The sequence below is a fragment of the Colletotrichum spaethianum genome, assembly GCF_022836535.1.
Source record: "Colletotrichum spaethianum MAFF 239500 DNA, contig29, whole genome shotgun sequence".
Taxonomy (NCBI): domain Eukaryota; kingdom Fungi; phylum Ascomycota; class Sordariomycetes; order Glomerellales; family Glomerellaceae; genus Colletotrichum; species Colletotrichum spaethianum.
The window spans coordinates 14,039-37,589 of record NW_026054799.1 but is presented as its reverse complement, the minus strand read 5'-3'; the positions used below and the strand labels follow the sequence as shown (position 1 = coordinate 37,589).

The 23,551-nt window shown below is 56.6% G+C and overlaps 7 protein-coding genes and 1 non-coding gene across 8 annotated transcripts; 5 read left to right on the top strand and 3 right to left on the bottom strand.

The window, feature by feature from the left end:
* Positions 1-1,019: 1,019 nt before the first annotated feature.
* ColSpa_09533 (uncharacterized protein) lies at positions 1,020-4,232 on the bottom strand (the record flags this gene model as incomplete). The annotated part of the gene is made up of 3 exons (XM_049275745.1): positions 1,020-2,033; positions 2,090-3,879; positions 3,938-4,232. 3 exons carry the CDS (start codon positions 4,230-4,232, stop codon positions 1,020-1,022), a joined length of 3,099 nt encoding a protein of 1,032 aa, XP_049131702.1.
* A 1,289-nt stretch (positions 4,233-5,521) lies between these two features.
* Positions 5,522-5,628, bottom strand: ColSpa_tRNA_254. The gene is made up of 2 exons: positions 5,591-5,628; positions 5,522-5,557 (listed from the first exon to the last, which is right to left on the bottom strand). It is a non-coding gene; the product is annotated as a tRNA-Lys (tRNA).
* A 2,536-nt stretch (positions 5,629-8,164) lies between these two features.
* ColSpa_09532 (Nuc-1 negative regulatory protein preg) lies at positions 8,165-9,256 on the top strand (the record flags this gene model as incomplete). Its single annotated transcript, XM_049275744.1, has 2 exons — positions 8,165-8,649; positions 8,722-9,256. 2 exons carry the CDS (start codon positions 8,165-8,167, stop codon positions 9,254-9,256), a joined length of 1,020 nt encoding a protein of 339 aa, XP_049131701.1.
* Positions 9,257-9,767: 511 nt separating this feature from the next.
* On the top strand, positions 9,768-10,431 carry ColSpa_09531 (uncharacterized protein; the record flags this gene model as incomplete). Its single annotated transcript, XM_049275743.1, is given in 2 exon segments — positions 9,768-10,357; positions 10,368-10,431. Coding segments are annotated over 2 exon segments (654 nt in total).
* Positions 10,432-11,266: 835 nt separating this feature from the next.
* ColSpa_09530 (histone H2A.Z-specific chaperone CHZ1) lies at positions 11,267-11,734 on the top strand (the record flags this gene model as incomplete). Its single annotated transcript, XM_049275742.1, has 3 exons — positions 11,267-11,413; positions 11,477-11,489; positions 11,553-11,734. The coding sequence occupies 3 exons, from the start codon at positions 11,267-11,269 to the stop codon at positions 11,732-11,734; spliced, it is 342 nt and encodes a 113-aa protein (XP_049131699.1).
* Positions 11,735-13,520: 1,786 nt separating this feature from the next.
* On the top strand, positions 13,521-14,577 carry ColSpa_09529 (protein transport protein bet1; the record flags this gene model as incomplete). The annotated part of the gene is given in 4 exon segments (XM_049275741.1): positions 13,521-13,531; positions 13,816-14,188; positions 14,208-14,294; positions 14,371-14,577. The coding sequence occupies 4 exon segments, from the start codon at positions 13,521-13,523 to the stop codon at positions 14,575-14,577; spliced, it is 678 nt and encodes a 225-aa protein (XP_049131698.1).
* Positions 14,578-15,420: 843 nt separating this feature from the next.
* Positions 15,421-16,665, bottom strand: ColSpa_09527 (uncharacterized protein; the record flags this gene model as incomplete). Its single annotated transcript, XM_049275739.1, has 3 exons — positions 15,421-15,839; positions 16,077-16,557; positions 16,630-16,665. 3 exons carry the CDS (start codon positions 16,663-16,665, stop codon positions 15,421-15,423), a joined length of 936 nt encoding a protein of 311 aa, XP_049131696.1.
* On the top strand, positions 15,461-16,653 carry ColSpa_09528 (uncharacterized protein; the record flags this gene model as incomplete). The annotated part of the gene is made up of 3 exons (XM_049275740.1): positions 15,461-15,676; positions 15,700-15,849; positions 16,123-16,653. 3 exons carry the CDS (start codon positions 15,461-15,463, stop codon positions 16,651-16,653), a joined length of 897 nt encoding a protein of 298 aa, XP_049131697.1.
* Positions 16,666-23,551: the final 6,886 nt, after the last annotated feature.

The following is a 23,551-nucleotide window of genomic DNA, read 5'->3' as shown; positions in this document are numbered from 1 at the left end:
GCTTCCGGAATACAGGCGAGACTCACCTGCGGAATCTTGGCCTCCAGAAGGAGCTACGGTCCGGGACAGAAAAAAAATCTTTGCATGGCTCAGAGAGTGTTTTTTCCCTTTCCACTGTAAATGCGGTCAGCAGTTCAATCCTGAAATCTCCGATCCGACCGCACCGCACCCTGTTACCTGCAATGGTAGTACGCCGTGAATTCACGACTACAGATTCGATACCGGACGTCCCTCTCCGACAGATTGCCAACCAATCGTCCAGCAGCCCTTCTCTACGCCGACGAAGAACCCAATCTCTTTCCTGCAGGCAATCGCCGGATGGCGACGAGACATTGAGAGCCCAGGCCACGCGCATCGCCATGCCCGCCCAGCTAACAACGACGGATCGGCGACAAGAGAGCTGTCGGCAAACGTTGCAGGACTTACACGCGGTAGGCTGGCCCGTCATCTTTGCACTCTCCCGCTGTGTCCGATGGACGGGCCATCGACGTGATGACACCACCTGCCATTCCCGTTGGTCTATCAGATAATATATGCTGTTCGTGTATCCGCGGCATGGAAGCCGCCTTGGCTGCTTACATGGTCCCTTGAACATCAACATCATGCCTGGCTTTCGCCGAAGTGAGGCTAGCTTCATATGTAGATTACTGATTCACACGACGGCAGTTCGACGACGTCGAGCAATCGCGTGCTAGACTGTAAGCATCCAAGGCAAGACTGACCTGACACCAGCACCATGGCGTCTGAAAACGACCTATGCTGGCGGTCCAAGCAGACCCAAACATTGCTTAGTCCCCCCGCATCCAGACGACGCAGATGGAGAATGCCGCACCGCGGCTTACGCCCATGCTAAACCCAAACGACCTCAAGGCACATCTCAGACCAATCCGTGTTTTTGCTTCATTCATCATGTACTGTTGTACCGTGTACAGTATCCCTACAGCATGAACTCCATGTACATCTATATCATACATGCATGAAACCCTCCAAACCGCCAACACCTCCAGCCAAACCACCGTCTAGTAACTGCTAACCTGTTTCATCTGCCACACCGCGCTCTTGGCCCGCTCCCGCACGTCTAGCTCGCAATCGTCTTCTAGCCCCTCCAGCTTAGTCAAGAAACCCAGCTTCTTCAGTTCGTACGCCCGCTGGGCGCACGCTCGCGTATCGCTGTCGTCGTCCTGCCACGTGAGGTTGCTGATCAAGTGACAGAGGGCAACCCGCACCTCCTTATCCTTGCTGTTGAAGTGGTTCGCCAACAGCTTGAGCAGGTCCGTCTGCGCAATGACGAGCTGCCGGTGGCGCGGGATGCTGGCCGCCATGTGGACGAGGATGAACACCACGGCCTCAATGATCTTGGCCTGCGGGTAGAGCACCCGAGTTTCGCGCCCCGACCCTGCGGACCGTCTCGACGTTGGGTGGAGGACTTTGGCCTGTAACTTCCTAGCGAGGATGTCGAAGAACCTGTCCTGTCCCAGCTCGCTGAAGAGGTAGTCAATCATCTCTGTGGTGTCGCTTGGCGATTCGGAGCTCGATCCAGAGCCTGCCGCCCCTATCATATTACGGATAAAGTCAAGGCCTTGCTCCTGAATGGCGAGGTCGTCGTTCCGTGCTTTCCGTAGCGGGTTGATCTCAGCTTCGCGAAGAGCTGCTAGCTTGGCTTCCGCCTGTCGTAGTTTAGCTGATCGCTTGCCATCCGCGTCTTGCGGCGCCATCGTCGAGCTTATCCATGACTTGGACAATGGATCTGCCTGGTCCATTTCGACGTCACCGTCCATGTCGTCCCCGGGGTCCACTGCATTCTGCTTGTCCATCTTGGACCTCGCGAGGAACAGCGCGTCATCTTCTGTGTCATCGCAGATGAGCTGCACCAACCAACCGGACTCGAGCTCCTCCAGGCAATGCTTCTTGGTCTCAGGGTCAACGGCATGGACGAAATGCTTCAATGCCCAGAGAGCATTGAGGCGTAGCGCAGCGTTGAGGGAGTGGGCATGCTCGCACAGAATCTTCATAACACCCCTATCGGCCAAAACCTGCAATCATCAGTAACATTCATGGAATTTGAGGCGGGGCTCAAGTTTGTACTCACCTCTCTCATAGGGCTGACTTCGGTGACCAAATTGCATATCGCTGCAGTGGCAGCAATTTGGACATCTACGTCAGGATGTCTGAGGAAGCGGAAGAGGGGAACAGCCACGGCGTAGTCCACCAAAGATGTTCTGAGGATGCTTACAGACCGCGATAGCATTCTGACTGCGTGACACCCTGCGATCAGCACCGACAACGGATTGCTGCCGTACCCGGAATTATGGTCGGATGAAGATCCATCGCGGACAGGCCCATCCGGCTCGTTGGGTTTACTGCGATCCTTTGGATTTGACGGCTTGCCGGGTGTAGGCGAGAGTGACTGCACAATGTGGGCGACGACATCCTGCTCCACAAAAGCCTTGCGATACTCGTCCTTGCCAGCCGCCAGGGCGCCTATCGCCTTGAGGGCGCTTTCGCGCATCCTTACTCTGTGAGCCAGAAGTGGTGGCTGCCCTTCTGGGCCCAAATCACACGAAGGAGATGTGCTTTCCGTCTCCATGGCTGTGTCCACCTGCGGCGACCAGACCTTGGCGTATGCCGACGGCGGAATCGGCTCATACGCATCCTTGAGGAGTTTGCTGTAGCACTTGACGGCTCCGCAATCAAAAGCAGCTTTCTGAAGCGACTCGCTGTCCGTGATCATTCGAGCGAGTATTGCTGGCGTCCTTTCCAGCATTGCCCACTTCAGTGCCGTATCGGCATCGACAAGGGGCGACTTCACAACGGGTGGCGCCGCCTGAAGCTGATCCAACACCTCCATGAGCACAGGGACAACTAGTAGCCCAAGACTGGTTTCTCTCAAGCACTTAATGCCGAATCCAGACCGGAAGAGCGAGGTGAGAAGGTTGGCGGCCATCAACCGTTCCAAATTCTGCCGTGATCTGACCAAAACAACCAGCCAAGGGATGAGAGGACTCTCTTGTTCCTCTTCAGGTTCCGCTTCGTTACCAAACAGCTCGAAGCGGGAGGCCTCCCAGACGGAAGCTGTAGAACTGTACTTGCTCGCGGCTGAGCGAGCCCGCTCTCGCGCCTCGGAGGAACCCAAAGCAGGGAAGTGCGATTGCTGCGAACCAGAGATCCGGCCTTGGTGGATGGGGACGGCGGGAAGCAGATAGTCTATGGCACTGAGGCTTTGCTGCCGTGCAAACCCCAGGCCACTGACCTCAAGAGAATTCCAAGGAGCTCTGACCTCCCTTGACGGTGTAAACTTCATGGCGGGAAAGATGGCCATGATCGCCGGAGAGCACAGCAGCATGCAAGCTCTGAATCGAGAGTCTGAAATGATGGTAGCCAGTGCCTCCAAGATCGGAGCCAGAGTAGAGCTCGACGGTGCCGGTTCCGGGATGAAGTCCGACATCCGATCCACCCGGCCGAGTACTTCAGCGTACGGAATGACGTGCCCTTCGGCAACGGCAATGCTCGCCAGTCGCGTTGCGAGCGAATCAAGCACTCCTTGGCTCGCCATGGCAAGTTGGTGCCTCTCGTCCCGACATAATTGACTGATTATGTTCGCTACCAAAATGACTTGTGTTTGTTGCTCGGATGTGGTTGATGTGCTAGATATTATGCTGTTGAACGAATCGATGTGCTCAGAAGCAAAGACGGCCTCGGCCAAGGCCTGTGTGTCCACTGGTGAGGTCGGTTGCGCCAGAGCGGCAGCCTCGATGATGTTGAGCAAAACGCGTAGAGCAGTCGTAACGAGCAAGGGAGCATTCGAGATCGGGCAAATGTTATCTAGCACAGCTGGCAGCGCCCCGGCAGCGAGAAGAGGTTCGACGAAGGCGGTGCCGCCTGGAACAGTCCAATCAGTATGCGGTCCGGAAATTGTAGCAGCGAGATGAAGATATACCGTTGGCAAAGCTCGCCAGAAGTTGAAGGGCCTGGAGCCTCACAGTCTCCTCCTCGCTCACCCACCGAGGGCTGGCACTGGGCCGGGTGTCCTTGCCGTTGACCTTGGCTGATGATCGGGCGGCGTTGAGTATCCTGACGATGGGGTCCAGGGCGCCCAGTCCAGCCCACATCTCCTTCTTCTGTGCATGCCCGACGACATCGTTCTTGAGCGCCCGTAGCGCACTCGTCTGTTCGGCGTAGCTCCTTGCACTCAAGAGTTGAGAAAGAACTGGGGGATTCGATAAGCGCGTCATGGCGAAAGATTCGATGTGCGGCTCGTAATGAGATGTAAAGGAAGGCTTCTATCGTCTGCTGTCGTCCTCGGCCAAGGCGTCGTGTACTCGCAAGAACAAAGTGGTGCAGCTGCGGTGACGGATCTTGCGTCAGAGGCCAAGGTCCATGCAACCGGTCAACGGAAGGCAAATGTGGGCTGTGCTCCGTAGACACGCGTGGCCTGGCGCTTCCCCAGTGCGCGTAGCAATGTCTGATGATCGTAACTCGTAAATTCTATCCAACGCGTCGAGAGGTTGGATCGAGGACTGTTCCTCCAGAAACAATAGGAGCTGGGGATGGATTTCGTCCACGAGATGGACCGCGGATGATCACGTCGAAACCGACGGTCTGGGCGACTGGGCGACTATCGACTCTGAAAACCCGGGGTGAGGCACGTGCGTTTTTCCATATCGCAACCAGCCTGTTTCAGGATTCTCACATGCCAGCTGAAGCTTGGGGCAGCACTAGCCGTCCGTGTCAGTGTAGCAACGCTTGCGATGTGAGGATCGAGTCGATTTGGCCAGCTCACTTGAATTTGAAAAAAGCCCTAGTCGGCCGCCTAAATTATGCAAAGGGTCCTCGCAACGTGTCGGGACCGCAACGTCTAGTGGAAGCTTTCCTTCGTTGTGTTGCAGACAGCAAGCAATACTGGAAGCAAACCTATGTGTGGCTGCCTCTGCCATGTTGTCTCTTTCCGCCACGTCGATGCCCCACACACAGTGGCTTATACATGGTACGCTCCCGGAAACGGAAGCTCCCCCATAACAGCCGACTTGGTGCTTGTTCAGCGTCATTCTCCTCACCCAACTGCCCAACAACCAACAGCTGCTATGTACACAGCGATACAATGAAAGACTGCGCCAAATTACGCTCAAAACACGCAGCAAGCCAACACACGATTAAGTGAGGTATTTGCTGATCATGCAACGTATAGCTGCCCAGCGTGCCTTGAGGGGGACGAGCAACTTCTTGAGCGAAGAGAGATTCATCGACTGTAAGCGCGAACTCAACTTCGTTTACATGGCTTTGATCCTCGGACCATGGGTTTTGAACCAATGGAATCAAGTTCTTAAGATATTGAGAGGGACAAGACACCAGACCTCCCTCAAATGTTTAGAGACGACGACGAAGGAACCATCTTAGGCAACATTCTCTGGCCGCCATGGACCGGGCGCGGCTCTTTAAGATAGCGCAGTCGCCGGCCGTGATGCCAAACACTGCCCGCAGCCAAACTCCACGGCAAAATGCACAAGGACCAGCAAAACCAACACTCCCGATGCGAGGGTCGAACTCGCAACCTTCGGATAACTGTAGCGAAGCTCAAGACGAGCTTATAGGCTAAAAGTCCGACGCTCTGACCAATTGAGCTAACCGGGAACCCAAAATTTGCGATTTTCTGGCGAATGCACGCCTTCTCATAGGATGGGCGAAGTTCGCAGTCAAGCATCGCCGTAGATTGCTAGGCCATGCGAATGAACCACACTTTATGGCAACCACATATACATGTCCAGGTATCTTCCGAGTCCTGGTACCGGCAACCTGCAACCCTGAAAGTCTCGTCAACGCAGGTGTTCGACCGCAGACAAGAGAAGACAAGAGCAGGACATGCAGTATTGATACAGAATAAGGAAAAGAGCAAAAGTAGCAGTGTCCAAGTCACCACCCACGCGGCGGATTCCCAACGGATCCCACATCGAACAGTTCAGTCGCTTCAAACGTCTCCGAGTGTAAGTGCATTAAATAAACAGTGTCAAACTTGTGCTACATAGTTGCGGGACAAGAAGGGAATATGAGCCCTGTCGAACTTCAGTGTTCGTGGTGGTCAGATAATTAGTCTGTCGTTGATATTTGACAAACGTAGTGCGCGCAAGAATAATACAAATCAACTGGCGAGACCAATCCGGCTTGATGATTCTTCGTCAGTTCATCACACTAAAGACACTGCGTGCGAGAGAATGAAGACTAGGGCGGTGTTCACGTAAGATTCAGACTCGTTCCAATCAAGCGAATAACGATGCTTTCTCTCCCAGTTCCAGATAGGCCACGGACATTGGCCGCATTACTATCAGTACCATAGCAGCACGATCGTGAAGGTGAGGAGTGATTTATCTGGCGTAAGAGGCGTGACATCTAACGATTGGTCCACAACGAGGGAGATCACCGCCAAGGGGGTACATGATAAGAAGGGGACGGAAAATATCTCAGCAGCAAAGCGACGAGCACGTGTGTCGGTAAGGAAACCCCATACGACGATGGATGCGCCTTTGTGCGTTGCAACCAAGTCGGGCAGGCGGATAGACTCATTCAGAGAGGTTCTCGTGGGGCAGGCTGGAACTGTCCGGGGGACCCTTCCAGACGCGCGGTACCAATCCTCACTTTCCGCCCTTCGAAGAGCGTCATTTCGAACGTGCGGTGCGTACTACGGTAAACGAAAGGCAAACTTTGAGCCGCCCCGAACGGGGCCTCCGGCCCCAGATAGGCGTTGCAACCAGCCAAGACCTTGTTAGCACACTGAGCGGGAGCACACTTCGTTCGCGGAATTACCCCAACTGGCTGTGGAAGGGTTACAGCACTGGTCCCAGAGCAGCTTTAGTGGCTTTCCTCTCGGTGTCCCAATCCAGAAGGGCGGTCCACCCTTTCTGGGAGTATGAATCATTGAGAGGGCCTCGAGTATGGTGCAATCAGCGGTCCCAACCCTAGGGGGAGAAGAAGATAAGAAAAAAAAAAGTCTCTGCAGGCCATGCGGACAGCGCTGCCACAGATAACGAACAATGGGCATTCCGAGCAAGAATGGCACGTTTTGGCGCCCGTATTCGTGTCATGTACCAACACAACAGCACCGGAAGAAGAGGAGCAACTCAGGTGTCAAGTGAAATACTTTCCCACTAACCCACAGCATGCGACTGGCTGGCGCAGGCGTAAGACTTGGCTCGGTGCCGAGACCGCAGAATATCAGATTTGCACCCCCTCCAAGCCCCATCCCATTGGCATTTGGCTGACGTCCAGCCATCCTCATGTCTGGGCGGTACGTACTCCCAATCGGAGAACGTGGGCTTGGGTGCGGCGGACTACTCCCTAATCATTCCCACTCTCACTCCTGGACTAGAAACTCCAAGGTCACACACCACCCACACGGACTCGCAGTGAGTCGAGGTGGTCCTGGACCAGGTCCACGTCCCGGCTCGTCCCAGTCCACTTCTTTTCTATATTTTTTTAATGGCCCCGTGCTACTAGTTGCTTGCTCTGCCGACTTTCTGCTGCTGCTGGGTGACATGGGTGCCGCCGACCTGCCGCCTGGAATCCTGTCAGTACCCGTACCGTTACCAGGATTCTTACGAATAGGAAAGGGGCGACTCGCCAATACCGGAGTCTGGTAGCGTCAGTCTGGTCCTTCTTCAGGCCATCCCCCGTCCACCACGTCCACCACGTCGGCAAAGAAGAGCCCCTCCCTTACCGATTTTTTGGCCGTGTGTGCGCCTGGCCGACCTATCTGATATCGAGCTCTTCTGGCAATCTGCAAATCTGAACCTACCGACTGCCGCCTTACACCATACACCGCGCACCGCACACCACCAGCCATATCTTATCCCGCCCCTTTCCACCGCCAGTGTTCTCACGGGAATTCAACTCGTCTCCGATCCGCTCGTTCTGCCGTCTGCAAACCCACGATGCGCTCGGGACCATGTTGACAACATCTCCCATCGTCGCCAGCTCCGCCAATGCCTCGCCCAACAGCTTCCACTATGCCCCTACGCGATCCTCCCCGCACTCGTCTCCTGCCCGACTTTCGGCCCCTTTGCCGCGGCGGCACTCTGCATCCAGATCTTCCCCGTCCGCCTCAGTGACCTCGCCCCCCTCTCAACCGCAATCGCGACACTATGTAGCTGTCGACGCCGGCACACAATATTCCCCCATGGAGTCCTCGGGCCAGCAGCAGGCAGAAGATGTCCCTGCCGACTTCGCCGATGCCCCGCGCGCCTCTATGCCCGCGACGCCTGTCGACCCCCCACCAACGCCGCGTCCCCAGCCGATAGACCCGTCCGCACCGCAACCGACGCCGGAAACCCAATCGCAGCCACATCCGCCATCACAGGTTGTCGTGGCTCCCATCATCCGTGAGGCCTCCGTCATCACCGCGTCGCCCGGCAAGCGACGAAATTCTCAGGACCCGGCCGTTGCGCAGGCGGCAAGCGCATTCGTTGCGGGCGAGTCTTCGTCGTCGAGCGCGGCTAAGCGCCCCAAGCCCACAGCCGGTCCGCCGAAGATCTTGCCGCAGCGATACGAGTTCTGCAGCGTCGAGGACATGGTCGTCTTGATATCGCACATGCTCTCCGAGCTGATCGAGACCAACGACGCGCTTGCCCTGCGCTCCGGCAGCCTAACTCGGTTCCACTCGAGGTGAGCAAAAGGCTCTTCCCTTCTTGCCCCCTCCCCCGTCTTTGATGTAGCGCTCACCAGCCTTCTGACCAGAACCGCACCGAGCATCTCTGTTCTTGAGTACCTCAATAGGTTAGCAAAACATGCGACGCTGACGCCGCCTCTACTACTATCCATGGTGTACTATATCGACCGTCTATGCGCCTTATATCCGGAATTCACCATCAACACGCTTACCGTCCATCGTTTCTTGATAACGGCTGCCACCGTAGCGGCCAAGGGCCTGTCAGATTTGTTCTGGAATAACACAACGTACGCGCGGGTGGGAGGAGTGAGGGTCGCCGAGCTCAAGCTGCTAGAGCTCGAGTTTCTCTACAGAGTGGACTGGAAGATCGTCCCGAATCCTGAGATCCTTGTGGCATACTACCGCGGCCTCGTTGAGCGCTGCCCGGGCTACGCGCTGCAAGAGGAGGACGCAGTCGACGAAGACGAGGATTCAGACGAGGTCGACGATGGGTCGACGGAAGTTTCGGATGGTGCCGGCGACGACAGCGGAGACTCGCCGGATGAGGAGAGTCCGGCCAAGTCGTCGCACGGCGAAGATGCAGGGCCGTCGCAGGCTGCGTAAACAGTCTTCATGATGAAGGCGTATTTCACTGGTCATTTTGTTTTTAAAAACGGGTGGGCATCACTGCTGCCTTTAGAGGCATGGCAAAGCGGCGTTTGGACAGGTGGGATGTTTTGAATGTTTATGAGTGACAGCGGTAACGAAATACCACACCTTTTTCTGAATTGTTTAGACAATACACGGAATCTGATTTTGAGTGTTGTACAATGGTCGTTTTCAAGAAAAAAGGGTGATTCGGGTGATTCTTATCTTTGCTTGGGGATGCGTGTTCCGTAGCGATTAGTGGATCAATTCCCCAGGCGCAGCACGCACTGGGGGAATCAGGCGAGCTAATCCCGACCTCCAGCACGGCGTCCCCATTGAACCTCCCCTCCACCATCCATCATTATTCAACATTACAACCTCGTCCGCAACTCGCATCCCTTCCCCTCAAAAAGCAACGGCTGGGGCCGGAGCGCGCACGCACATATACACACACAACGGGTCACAAATACAAAACTACCTCGTAACCATGCGCGCGACGACCATCCTCTCGGCGCTCTTCGCAGCGACCCTCGCCGCCGCCGAAACACGCCTCGCAAAGGTCTACATTGAGCCCGTCTCGCCCACGCCGCAGACGCCCGTCCTCCTTGCCGAGGTCGAGTACGACGTCAAGCAGCCCGCCGACGCGAGCGTCGCCTCCTACGAGGCGCCCGACCTCTCCACCGGAGCCAACGACAGCCCGATCCCGAAGCTTGTCCGCATCGGCGTCTTCGACCCCTCGACGTCGGAGTGGACCTCGTCCGTGTCCGTGGCATCCACGGAGAACTTTGACAAGGGGTACGCGCCCAACATCATACTCAGCGTGGACGGCGCTTCGGGTGATGTCGTAGGCGCCGGACTCAAGGGCGTAAGGATTGATGCGGGTGCGACGAGGGATTTCGGCCCGCAGGCTGTCGTGCGGGTTGGCGTGCAGGGGAAGACGCCCGAGCTGAACAAGCCGGTCATGCTGAGCCCGGAGGGCAGGAAGGTCGTGCAGGAGGAGAAGCCGCTCTGGCAAAAGTATGTTGAACTCGTCTTGAAGGACTTTGGGGCCTCGGAAGTGGGAGAAGAGTCGCTAACGTTTGTGCAGGTACTGGTGGGTGATTGCGATTGTCGTGTTGATGACCGTCACGGGTGGAGGAGACGGAAAATAGAGGATGTTCGTGAAGAATACCCAATAATTGATGCTTTGCGTTCTTCACTACTGAATGAGTTTTATTTCGGGGGTTGAAGCCTGGCAGGCACCCATGATCGTGTCTTGTTTTACGGAACTGGTGATATCCATAGGACGACAGTGTCTTGATTCTACGACTCTGCATGTAGCAGCCCCTTTCTATGTCCTTCGCGAAAGGCCTTGAATTGCTTTTACGCCAGACGAAGCTTGTCAGTCATGAACTGTCACGTAACGGCTGTTTGACAAGTAGTCTCTGTTCGGTGATGGCTTCAATGCTTTGCATGGTAAGAGAGTGAGGCCCTTTCCATATCTATTAACTGAGCTTCTCTCCTAAAGTGAATGAATTTCAGCCATCGCAGGAGAGTATAGCGCAGGTAGCTTCGTCCCTTCCCCAACAGCTGAGTGTTTCTTTTTTGGACTCACTCTGATGCGTTCCAGGCTGGAGCTCAACTCTAGCTTCTCAAGGCAGGACCAGAGATGGCGCGTGCACCACGGGTTTTCGTGCGCTAGCACTGTCTCAGACTAGCGCCGTTGCACAGAGGCACCCACGCAGTGGCATGCACACCACAGATGGCTTGCGCAGTCTTAAAAGCTGGGACCTGGACTGGGGAAGGTACGATCGAACTGATAAATCCATCGCTTGCCTGCGCAGCTTTACCTCCACCTTCCATTCCCAATCTTCGCCCACCTGCACCCACCCCCCAAACTCTCCCTCCACCAACACAACCACTTTTTGCGACAACTTCTCACCTCGACCACCCTCTGCGCAAACTCAACCATACAAACCACAGATAAACCCACCGGATTCCGACACAATGGCCGCCGAGAACGAGAACGTCGCCGCTGCCGTCCCGGAGGAGACCAAGGGCAAGGGCAAGGCCGTTGCCGGCGAGGAGCCCGTCGAGAAGAGCGACGCCATGGAGGAGGATGAGGAGTCCAGCGACGAGGAGGACAACGCCGAGGTATGCTCATAAAGCCGCCGTCCTATTCTCCCTTTTGCGCCAAAACTAACATGATCACTACAGGTCCCCGAGGCTGGTAAGACGATCCTGCCGCCGTGAAGTGCCCTGCGATCTTGTGACTGACCTATCGGAACTATAGCTGAGGAGGAGGACGGCATGGAGGAGATCGACCTGAACAACATCGTTGAGGGCGGCCGCCGCACTCGCGGCCGTGTCATCGACTTCGCCAAGGCCGCCGAGGAGAACCCCGCCGAGGAGGACGATGACGACGAGGACGACGACTTCCAGGCCCCCGACGACTCCAGGATGGATGAGGACTAAGCCAGCGAGCGCGCCTCGTTGCTCTGCTCGTCACATCTTCTTCCAGCCGCTGTCCACCTTTACGTACGCCAACGGTTTATTATGACGGTTATTGGGGGAACGGTAAACACGCACTTCATGGGCACGCGAAAGAAAATGGAAATTGGGATTACACAAAAGTTTTAAACCCAGGGCTTTGATATCAATTGCATGTCCTGCATCGCCGACGACAAGGACCTGATGGTGGTTGGACAAGTGGTTTTGGGCCGGTAGATGTATTGCTATTGGACGGCATTGATGCGGGTTGGTCTGCCGTCTGGGCCCGCCTGGTCTTTTGGTTTGGTGGGATGCTGTTTACTTTACCGGCTGCTCTGCCCCCGTTGTCACTGCTTTGACTACGAGTACCATGGAAATGAAGATTATGCGACACTGGATGGACCCTTCGTGCATGTGCATTTGTTGTGTTGTATGTTGTAGCCGTCGCGGCGATCGCTTTCTAGGCGATGAGTGTACTTGGAGGTAAAAAAATCCCCTCAAATCGATGGCGCGGAGGAGCCATGGTGTTGGACGATGACAGCTGGATCGCTGATAAATGCAAGGAATAGAATGTTTGAACACAAAGCAAACAGGCACTGCCTTGGCAATGCTGTGTACGTACTGTCTTCCACGGAGACGTGATGCAGTTCCGCCAAGCAAACGAGACGAGCAGCAACCAGTCTTCCCAGGCATATTGCCGGCCCTTGTGATGCCTTTTCAAAACGCAGGGTCTTAGCTGGTAAGTAAGGTACGGTAAGGTGGATTGAGGTTGGAAATGGCAGCTCGATGGTTGTTCTAGAATCCTGCCCGCTCTGCGTGTCTAAGTTTACTGTTCCAAGTCGACCGCGTGTGACAACAGCGCCTTTTTCTGCCCCGGAGCACCACCAACCTAATGAGGGTGGTTCCTGTCAGCGCCGGACCCAGTGACATCCCGTCCGTTTTCACACCCGATCAGAAAAGGTGTCTTTCTCGCACCCGACTTTTTGTTTTTTTTTTGTTTTTTGGGTTCATCGCCGTTTTCGATTGGATAGCGAGACGACACGTACCCAAAATACACATACCCAAAGCAGGCGGCCGCCACGGCACGGACGACTAGAAACTGTCAAAATAGACAGCCCGGACAGGCACGCACCGACGACGTGCTCTGGACCTTTTGCCTACTTTACGCGAGAACCTCTCTCTCGCTCCGCGCTCCACGTCCCAAACGGCTTGTTTTACACAAAGGCACCTTCGTTGGGTTTGGCCAGGCTCTCCCCTTTCCCACGCATGAAGACCAGCTCGCCTTGTTTCCATTACCCACCGTCAATCCCGCCCCTACAGCACACCCCCCCGTTCCCATCAGAACAGGGGCCGGACGGACCAAGCAAAACGTCAAAAAGTCAAAAAGGGGGTTGGACGAGCAGGACGGCCGGCCGCTAAATTATTAGATATCGCCCAGCCGAGATTCGACGTTTACAGTTGGCCTCACCTTACTGGCACCTCACGGCAAACCCACCCCGGTCTGCAGCAGCGCCAACCGACCTTTGAATGACAAGTCAACCAGGGGGTAGGGGAACCAACAGAAAAAAAGTTGCTGCTTGGGCATCTGGCAATCAACGAACCCCCTTTTGAGCTATTAGTAGCCGCTTCCTTAAAGACCTCACGGACGCCGGGTTTCATCGCTCGAGCGAAGGAGACGCTTACTGTCTACACGCCATTTCTGACGGCGTCTTGAGAGAGCTTCGTCGCTGAACCACTGGCAGCGCGCGCACGACGCGACGATCCGGACACCATGTCTTCAAGGTGCGTACATCGAGTCCCGCGCAGCACACAACACCCGCCCTTGATATTGAGAGCCGCAATCGTGCGCTCGTAACGTGGGGGCCATCATCACAGACGATTTGGAGATCACGGGCTACGTCGCCGGAGCTGGAGCATTTGGAGGGCCATGATGACGTCTCCATACCGCGACCTTGCCCGCGTCCCGCCCCAGAACGCCAGCGACGACTAGCCCATTGCGCAAAAGACCACGCATGCCGACAGACGAGAAAAGACAAAGAGGCTGACTTTGGTTCCGTTACGCACAGATTCGGCGCCTCGTCGCTGCACCAGCGCGACTCCCGCAGCGCCCTCTTCGAGGGATACACCGGCGACAACGGCCGCCGGCCCGTCAGCGCCTCGCCCTCGGGGCTTGGCGGCGGGTACGGATACGGGTACGCGGGGGGCAGCGCTTCGCCCGCGCCGCCCATGGGCGGGAGCCATCTCGGCATCGATGGTGGCCGGGGGTTCCGGCCTGCGACACCAAACAAACGGTACGGACACCTTGCACTCGAGGGAGGAGGCTGCTTTGGAGTTGTGACGGTGACGACTACGAAAGAGAGGGGCGGAGAGAGAGAGAGAGAGAGAGAGAGAGAGAGAGAGAGAGAGAGACTTGGCTTGGGAGATGACATGCTAACGGGCGTTAATACACAGGGGCCAGTACAGCGACGCCGTGCTGAACGAGCTGGAGAGCCAGAATGATGCGCAGGTCGAGGGCATCATGGGCAAGGTCAAGATCTTGAAGAGCGTACGTCTCCCCCTTTCCCTCTTGCATCCTTTCCTCCGTCACGAGGGAGCCTTCCCATTGACACGTTCCTCCGTAGATGACGGTGGCCATTGGCGACGAGATCCGCGACTCCTCGGCCCTCGCCGAGAAGATGAACGACACCTTCGACTCGACGCGCCTGCGCATCCGCGGCACCATGAACCGCATGCTGCTCATGGCCGAGCGCACCGGCGTCGGCTGGAAGGTTTGGCTCGGCTTCTTCGCGGCCGTCTGCTTCGTCTTCATGTACGTGTGGCTGTTTTGAAGCGGGCGAGCGACCCGGAAGGACGTTCGAGGGCCGAAAACGACTGGCGTGACAAAGCTGCGTGACAAGAGTGGGAGGGAGATCGCACTAAAGGCTCGACTGGCCGCCCGGGGTTCGGAATCCGTACCGAGACGACGGGTAACGTTCAACATGCCCGCCTTTCTGCTTGAAAACGGCCTCGCGAGGGCTCTGTAACCAACCCAGAAGCGAAAGCTGGAGAGTTGACCGTTGGTATTGATTGAAGGGCTTATGAGAGGCACAACGTATGACGGTGCCGGTGGTCCTCGAGGGGTTTGGTTGGAGCACTGTTCTGCATGCATGCTCGGCGTTTGAGGCGTTTCCAGTGTCATAGAACTCCCGTCCATCGCTTCCTCCGCCTTGATGCATTATCGCGATATATATATATATATATATCAGTAAAGCGCGGGAGACAACGAGAGGACGAGCAGCAGGGACGACGACACGAATCGAAAGACGGGGAGGGCGGGTGTGTTCTGCCTCGGGAAACAAAGGCGCGCGCGTATGCGGTCGGCGCGGGAGGAGGGGGAGGAGGCGGGCGGCGTGTTTCTGATTCCGCTTGTTTAGTATTGAAGAGAAAGGCGAAGGAATTGCTTTCTTTTTGCTGTTGTAATAACGTGTATAACCGTCTAATGCTACATTTTCTTGGCCTCCTTCTCCCCCCAAAGTTTTGATCCCTCCGTCCTCGTGTGGTTCGGTTCGTAATTCGTACAGAGACTGTTACAGTGTGCATGCTGTGCAGAGCGAAAAAAAAGGGGGTATCATGATTCATCCCACCCGGCGTCCGCCGTTCAGCCTTTTCTCTCTCTCCCGACTCCCCGGGCTTCAACGTCTCTGCGCCCTGACGTTCGGGCTGCTGTCCATCATGCTGCTCCCGTCCGCCGACAGCAGCCCGCTCAGGTCCATGCTGCTCCGCGGCCCCCGCCCGCGGTCGCCCGTCGGGCTGAGCGGCGGCCTCAACGGCGCAGCCCGCGGCGCGAAGCTAATGTCCCCTTCCTCGTCCTCGTCCTCGTCCTCCTCGTCGGAGCTCGCGCCGCGCGCGTCGCTGCTGCTGCTCAGGCTCACGTCGGCCTCGGAGTCCGTGTGCTCGTACACGCCGCTCAGCTCTCCGGCCTCGGGGATCTCGTCGTCGAGGTCGGCGTCCATGTCCATGCCCAGGTCGTCACCGGCCCCGCCGCCCGCGCCGGGCGCGACGAGGTCCTCCTCGTCGAGCATGTGGCCCTGGCCCGAGGCCTCGAGCTCCTCTTCCGCGCCGTACATGTCGTCCCCGTCCACGTCGCCCCGCGCCATGGCCTGTCTGAACGCGTCGTCCGCCATGCGCATCCTCGCCGCCACGAGCCCGTCGCGCCTCTCGTCCTCGTCCTCGTCGACGGCCGTGGCGTCGTCATCCTCGTCGTCATCTTCTCCATCCTCGTCGCCGCCGTCGTCGAGGATGTCGCCCTCGCTGCTCGACAGCTCGTCTGCCATGCTATCCTCCCCACCGTCAAACCCAAAACTCTCCTCGGCGTCCGGAATCTCATCGTCCAGGTCCCGCGCCTCTTCTCCCTCCTCGCCCGCCTCCTCGCCTTCGACAACGTCCTCGAGCCCGTCCTGCCCCGCGGCCTCGGCCTCCGCGAGCTCCTGCGCGAGCTGCTCCCGCCTCATCGCCTCGGCGTGCTCCTCCTGCTCGCGCCTCTCCTCGCGGATCTGGTGCAGGCTCTTGGGCACGCCGGGGGGCTTCAGCCATGTGCTGCCGAAATTCTGGACGTGCAGTCGCCGGCGGTCCATCTGCTGCTCGTCGGCACGGAGGCGCGCGAGCGCCGATCGCTCTATGAGCAGCTGGCCCGCGCGGCGGGAGGAGGAGTTGTGTTGTTGCTGTTGTTGGGAGGGGCCGCCATGGTTGTTGTCGCGCTGGTCGTGGGCTTCGAGGAGGGCGGCTTGTGTGACGGGATTCCGGGAAGAGGTGTACCAGATCGAGTGCGACTGTTCGTGACAGAGTTAGATGGACGCCATGGTTACTGGGGTGGAGGGGCCGGGGGCGGTAGAGGAGCTCACGTCTCGTGGTGTCAGGTCGGGTAAGAGGCCGAACATGGCTGCTTGTCTCTGCTATGTTGGCAGTGCGATCGATCGAGGTAGCTCGAGTGGCGTGTACACTTGAAATGATGTCTCGCTGATTGAATTGGCGACCGTCCGTAGCTGTGAGAGCTCTGTCACGGTCAAAGGATTCCCGCTGCAGGTGCCTGTCGCGAGGTTGCAAGAGTAAACATTCAACAAAGTACGTACTTGCCAGGGTAAGGGTCTACCCCGCAGCAGCAGACGCGCCGCGCCTAGCGCGCCTAATCCCTGCTGCCAAAAAGTCACGATGCTTCATTGCGGGCGGCAGAAATGTGGTCAACTGCTAAAAAATCCAACGACATCTCTTTAACATCATCAAACCCTAGCCATGGTGCCTTCGTCGCAACGCAAGGTGTGGATGGTTCGGGGCTGACAACTATCTCCTGGGAGCGTAGTCCAAGCCTACTAAGGCCGAATTGGTCGTCCCCGCTAGTTGCTGGATGACTCTTCTCTCACTGTCGGACTTACGGCTTCTTCCACCGTCACCATTGCTGCCTCGCCTCAATCTCTGACCAAAAGTCTTGAGCCTGCACCTCTCTGGTAGTTGCCAGGTTTCATCCAAACTGCGTGGAGTCCTAAGCGGCTGCGTCCCCTCGGCTCCAGGATTACCATTTCCATGAGGTAATGGTGAACATGGGTCTCCGAGTGCCTCCGCCTCCTTTTTCATCCTGCCTTTCTCTACGCTTCCGTGACTCTGCCTCGTTGATTCGTAGCGGCGGGGAAATGAGGGACCAGCGCGCACTCGCCCCGCGCCGCTCTGGCGTGCGTATGTCGGGAAAACTCGGAGCAGCGCTGACATCGGAGTTGCTGGCATTGGCTGTACTAGTGGAGGTTTCAAATGCCATATTTCCGCATTGTGGGAATTTTTCGCTGCTATGGGCTGACTCAAGTGGACTCGCTCTTTTGCTGCCCGTTGTTTTGCCCGCTTCTGTCTTCCCGAGTCCCTGCACGCGGTCTCAATGGGGTCTGAGGGCGTGGCCGCTCCGATATAGGGCCCAAGACGCCGCCAGGGGTTACATCCGCCCGGCCCTAGTTGGAGGGGAACGGCCGAGCCGACTTCGGGGGGAGGGGTGGTGGCTTGGTTAGCGCAATGGGTATGGCAGATGCCATGACGGACACAGGCTCGCTTCGCGTCGTTGGTGGGAGGAAACTCCACAAAGACGTGCGGAATCGTCCCAAAACACCCGTTTCCAGCGCTGGGAGAGACACTTTTTATTCCTGTTGCTTAAGTCACTGGCCAGAAACCCGCTAAACATGCTCTAGGCAATGGGGCTGGCGTACTGGACCTGACAGTTGATGCTTGATTTGTGACTTGATTCACGGACTTGATAATTCGTCCGCATCTTCATATCAGTAATATGGATCCAACATTGAACGACGTTCTGAATGTGAAGTTGGGGAGCTGGTGCCCTCAGAAGCGGAGATGGAGGGTCGCCTCTGGAGGGCATAGGTGACCAACCGCTCGCAACCACCTTTGGTTACAGTGTGCGTCCATCTAGATCCAGGATACAGACACGTGCTGATGAACAGGTTGAGATGCGAAACCCTAAGTCTGTCCAGGGCAGATTAAATTTGTCACAAAGTTTAAAACATACCTGAAAATCTCTTCCTTGGTGTGCGTTGTGACAGGCATCATTATGCACCCCGAAGGTATCTGTGACGTAGGAGATGCGCGGTTCTCCTGGGCGATTCATCACCGAGCGCAAGCATGTCTCTCACCTGGCTGCAGCGGTTGGCATGTCTGTGCCGCTTTTGCAGGCTAGACGTTGGAATTCCTCCAGAGAGGCCCCTCTCTTCCCCTTCCTCCCCCTCCAACCCTCCAGTTCCGAAAAGCCAAGAGAGCAGAAACGTCTGTGCAGCGGTACCAGCAGGGTCGTGCTGCGCAAGGAACTGAGATCTGAACTCCTCCGGCCAGCGGGGTCGCATTTGGCATGGATCAGAGACTAGGGAGACGACTGGCTTGCTGAAGCTCATATGCAAATGCAGTGAATGGCCACTGTGGTTGGCTCAAGATAAGACGGTTGAGGCTGCGAAGCCAGTCGTGATTGGCTGGCTTCTTGAATTTTGCGCTGTCGATTTTTTGACAGCAACCCCTTCGGCGTTGGGCAACAACTGCTAATGCAGTCTGACGCCCACCTCGCCCATCGACGTGCCGGACATGGAGGGTGACTTGTTGCCTTTTTTGATTGTCATTCTGTGAGACAACGCAATGTCGAACGACTTGCATCCCATGCACCGTCTCCGGGATGCATGTGTCCGGTGCTGCCCGCCATTGGCTGGCCTCCTCGAAGTGCCCGTATTGTGTGCGGTTGCGGCATACGTCTCTTGGACCTCGCTTTCGCAGACCAGACCGCGAGCAACGTTGTTCCTGCTGGACGAGTTTCCGTCTTGGGACTTTGTTCACCCGCCTCTCCGTTCACCGGCATCTGACACCAACGACGCCTCGGGCGCTTAAGCGAAAAGCAGAATTTACCCCGGTCGGCCGTCGGCCGCTGCTCTCCAGCACTCAACACCACCAACTTCCGTAGATCGGAGGATCGATAGGCAAGCAAGATATATACCGACCACTTCTAGTCGTGATCGATTCTCGGGAACTGCTCGGAGTATGCGCCCTGTCGACTCCATGACGCCAGTTTGTCGACTATCAATGTAGCACGTCCTTCGGGTCTTCTCGTGTTGCTGCCGCCACTACGAATAGCGTGTGCAGAACCATGAGACATTCAGACAGGCTTACATGTGGTGGTTTGGCGCGCTAACAAAACATCGAAGCCTCTCAGTTGCATGTGCAAGCGCAGCTTCGAGGCGAGATGAGGTTCACGACCCTCCCCTCCCCAAACTCCATCCCCCAATCACCCGCATTGGTGCTTGAAATGCCCTTGTCCTCGAAGGGTCCGGGTCCAGTTCCCTGGGGGATTCCTGTGGTCTGTCAGGGGCCCCCAAAGGACCGAGGCGACATCGGCCAAAGGCTTCTTTGAAATGCAATCAGCTGATTGGTGCAAGCTCAAAGCTTGCTCGTCAATGACATTAACCTTTTCAGCCACTCCGTTTCGCCGGACGCGCAAAATTACTGGGTAGCCCCTGCTTGGTCTGCATGGAGTGTGTGGGGTGCGTCTCTGCCGCTGGATTTGGCCGAAATGCTGGGTTTTTGTATCCAAATCCTCTTACACAAATTATTGACGAAAACCACGCTTGGCTGAAAGAGGATTCGCCTGGATGATGCGTGCTTATATCTTGGCAAAAGATCAAATAAAAAAATCAACAGACTATAGGCTGTTGCCGTTGGAGATGTGCGGGAGAGCAGCAGGTCAGGAAGCCGCATCTAGGTGTATCGCCTGAAGAATGAACGCAGTCACCCAGTGTGTTGCCTTGATTTAGCTGAACCGAGCGTTGTGAATTAGATACGACCAGGTCGGACTTTGCCAACAGCAACAGCGCGCTGAACAAATGCCGCCACGATTTTGTCGGGCTGGATCTGACAGCGGCAAACGAGGCGGTCTAGCTTGTCTTGACAAACATCCAAGCCGTGGGATACATCCACAGAAGACACAGAAGGCTCCGCTCGCCTCCGGCCTCATCTGTGCATGCCAGATCTCTTTCCTACTTGTCGATCTGTATTTGGGTCACCGCCATTGGCCAAGAACTTCTCGTGGGATAAGTGATATAGCCCCTGAAGGAAACCATTCTTTAGCGCGCGCAGAGTTGGGTGGGACGATGGAACGAGATGGATGAACGGGCGGAGTTGTGTTTGCCGGTCCGGAATTAGCGGTGGGGGGCCGTCATCTTCATTGGGACCGATTCATCAGCGTCGACCTTGTGGGAAGGGAGCGTTTGCGGCCGATATCCATGTTCCCCCAGACAAGGCGACGGGTCGTGCTATGTACGTCAGGCAGTCAGGCTTGTGCCTCGTGGTCGCACCCATTGACATTCAATTGATGGGCGAAGGGGAGTGCGGATATGGCTGGAGGCGTTGCTGGCTGGCCAGTAGTATACCTAGTAGCACGACGTGATGGAACACCCAACGGTCGGGGTAGGACCCCACAGAGCAACGTTGGCACGTCCGTGGTAATGAGATGTGCCAAGACGGGCTCCTGGAGAATGTCGCGACGCATGGGGGCGTAAATTGAGGGCATGTATGAGCTATGGTGGGAGCTGGAGGGCAAAGGTTTAGTGCTTTGGAGAAACCGGCATGGCAGCATGCATGGCGTGGCTGGGAAGGTGGTGAATGGGCGGTTTGAGAAGGTTGTGGGTGATGAGTTGAGTCGACGTGGAGGACAGTCGATCAAGGCTGACGTGGTGGAAGATCACCAACATGCTGAAAAGGGCAGCGGTCGATGACGACCCTTTCGTTTCCCTGCAGAAGTCCCCAGTGACAATCATCTGAGGTTGAGGTGGCCCGAATGCTGGCTGCCAGGTGTCTTGGACGGCCTCGATGGTGTCGTGGTATGGCCGATGTGCGGTGTTTTCTGGCATGTGGTTTTGGAGGTTTCGGGTTCGGTTGCCTTTCCCAAGGCGTGGGCCCCCCCGTCAGCGTCAGCATCGAGGACTGTGGTCGACAGTCGAGCAGGGCCGCGGGGGCGAATGGTGCCCTGGAGCAGTCCACTTTCAGGCCATTTTCGGGCGCGGACAGGCCACTCGAGGAAGGGAAATTCCAAGGTTTATTGCAGGGCAGTGGTGCAACAAGGCCCTGGCTTCCTGGGTGCGTCGTGGTAGGGAAGCAGGCTAGCAGGGTGGTGGCATGGTGGTCAAGGTAACATCCATTGAGACGACAAGGGCGAGGGTGAGGAGCCCACTGAAGAGAGATTGATCATTGACCGAAAAACGGCGCAGCGAGGAAAGGCGACGCAGCCATCGAACCGGAGGCGGGGCGGAGAGGAGCCCCCCTGGCATGGGGTGAAGATGTGTCCGGCATCCAGGACGACGTCCTAGGAGTGAGGAGTGTAAGAGTCAGAGATTCAGAGGAGGCCAGGAGCGAAGTTCCGACCTTGGCTCAGGCCCGGCCAATGAGGGACGGATGTGTTGGATTGGGCGAGGCAGTGATTGGACGTCGTGTCGTAGTCTCGGTTTATGCTCCAAGTCGTACCCCACCAAACTCTCTGTTTTATTTTTCTCTGACAGCGTACTTTTTTTTTTTTTTTTGGAGAAGCGCCAGAGAGGGTGACGGACGCGCAGAGAGCATCAGTGGGAAGAAAGGCCGACTCGCCCGAGGGAAAGGCACAGCGCTGCAGCGCACAGACACCACCGCGCCGTCTACGGAGGCTTCCTCGCTGATACGTACCCCCCGCTCTCCTGCCCATTCCCGTCCCATCTCAGTCAATTCCGCAGCACTTGCAGTCGGTACGTATTTTTTCCATCCCACTTGGCCGGCTGCAAACCCCCACTGCCTTTTTCAGCCCCTCCCCAGCGGGTAGGAGGGGGAGAAAAAGAAAAAAAAGGGACAGGAAGCAGCGACGGAGACAGCAACAACAAGCGTGTGCATCGTTTTCGCGTCTTGTCTGCATGTCGCAAATTACCAGGAGAGGGGCCGTACAGATGCTCCAGCCGGCGAGAATTCTTTAGTGCTCCTGGCTAGCAGGTAGTGGATCAGAAAAACTCATTGTAATAGCCGCTGGTTGGTTGGTCAGTCGGCCTGGTCTGGTCGTATTGCCACAGCCCTTTGGCTTCTTCTCTGGCTCTCTCTCTACTATGTAGGACGCCTCTGCCGTGTTATTGTCGTCCGTCCTTCGCAGCCTTGCTCCGATTGTTTTTGCCTGGCTACCGACTCCAGACTGCAGTGCCCCGTATCCATCTCCCATTGTCTCCATACACCACCGTCTTATTCATCCAAATTACCTTGGCTTCCTGTGGTCTGTGATTTTTCCTGAGGTGTCGTTCGGGTGACCGCCGGCGACCGCTCCCCCCCCTCCTCCAACCACACCCCCTCCTCGTCTTGGACCCAGCGCCGACTCAGGACTCCTACTCCTCCTCCTTCTCCTCCTGCTCCTCCCCTCGGCCATCCTCACACACACACTTGGGCCAGCACCAGACCTTTCATAAAAGGTTGCTCGTCTCCCACCTCCCACCTTTTCCCTCTTTTCCCTCTTTCTTCCGCCCTCCCACTCTTCTCGCGCGGTGCTACGACGGTAGTAAAAGAAGCCCTCTCGATCCCACTGCGCAACAACCTCGACCACATACGGTCCACCACAATACCCAACGCTCGTCGGTAAGTGATTTGCGCTCACGTAGAAACTGCAGACTTCGATACCGATTTTGGTGTCTGAGACTGCCATGCCATTCCCCTCCCCCCCCGCCTTACCCCCTCTTCACACACATACACAATTCCTTGGATCGTCCAATTCCTAGACGAGAGAGGCACAGAAACACCAGACTGGAGCAGAGAACGAGAGAACGAAAGAGAGCGCGCAAATTACCCAGAAATACGAGCACCCCGACCAGGAGACGGAGGAAGCAACAATTTGAAAGAGACACCATCCGAGACGAAAACGGCGATTTACCTTTGGCCTTATCTCTTCCCGCGGACCAGCAGACGCAACAGCCATGGTCTTGAGAGATAAGCAGCTGTAGCAGGAGCTGCGCATTCTGCCAGCATGTCGTTGCAATCGGTTCTGGCATCTCCGCCCTCCGTCGCCGTCTCTATCCGGGACAGACGCACACATTCTTTTCTGCACAGCGCTACGCATGCACTTTTCTTGGGTTTGCGCCTACAGACCGCAGCCAACCCCACACACCCCCAGGTCTAGATGGCTGACCCTGGTCGCAATCCCTGTGGGAGTGATGTAAGGTCACCGCGGGAATGGAGTGTGCAGCCGCCTATCAGCCGGAGCCAAACAACCACCTACACGACGGGGGAGAAAAAAAAGACAAA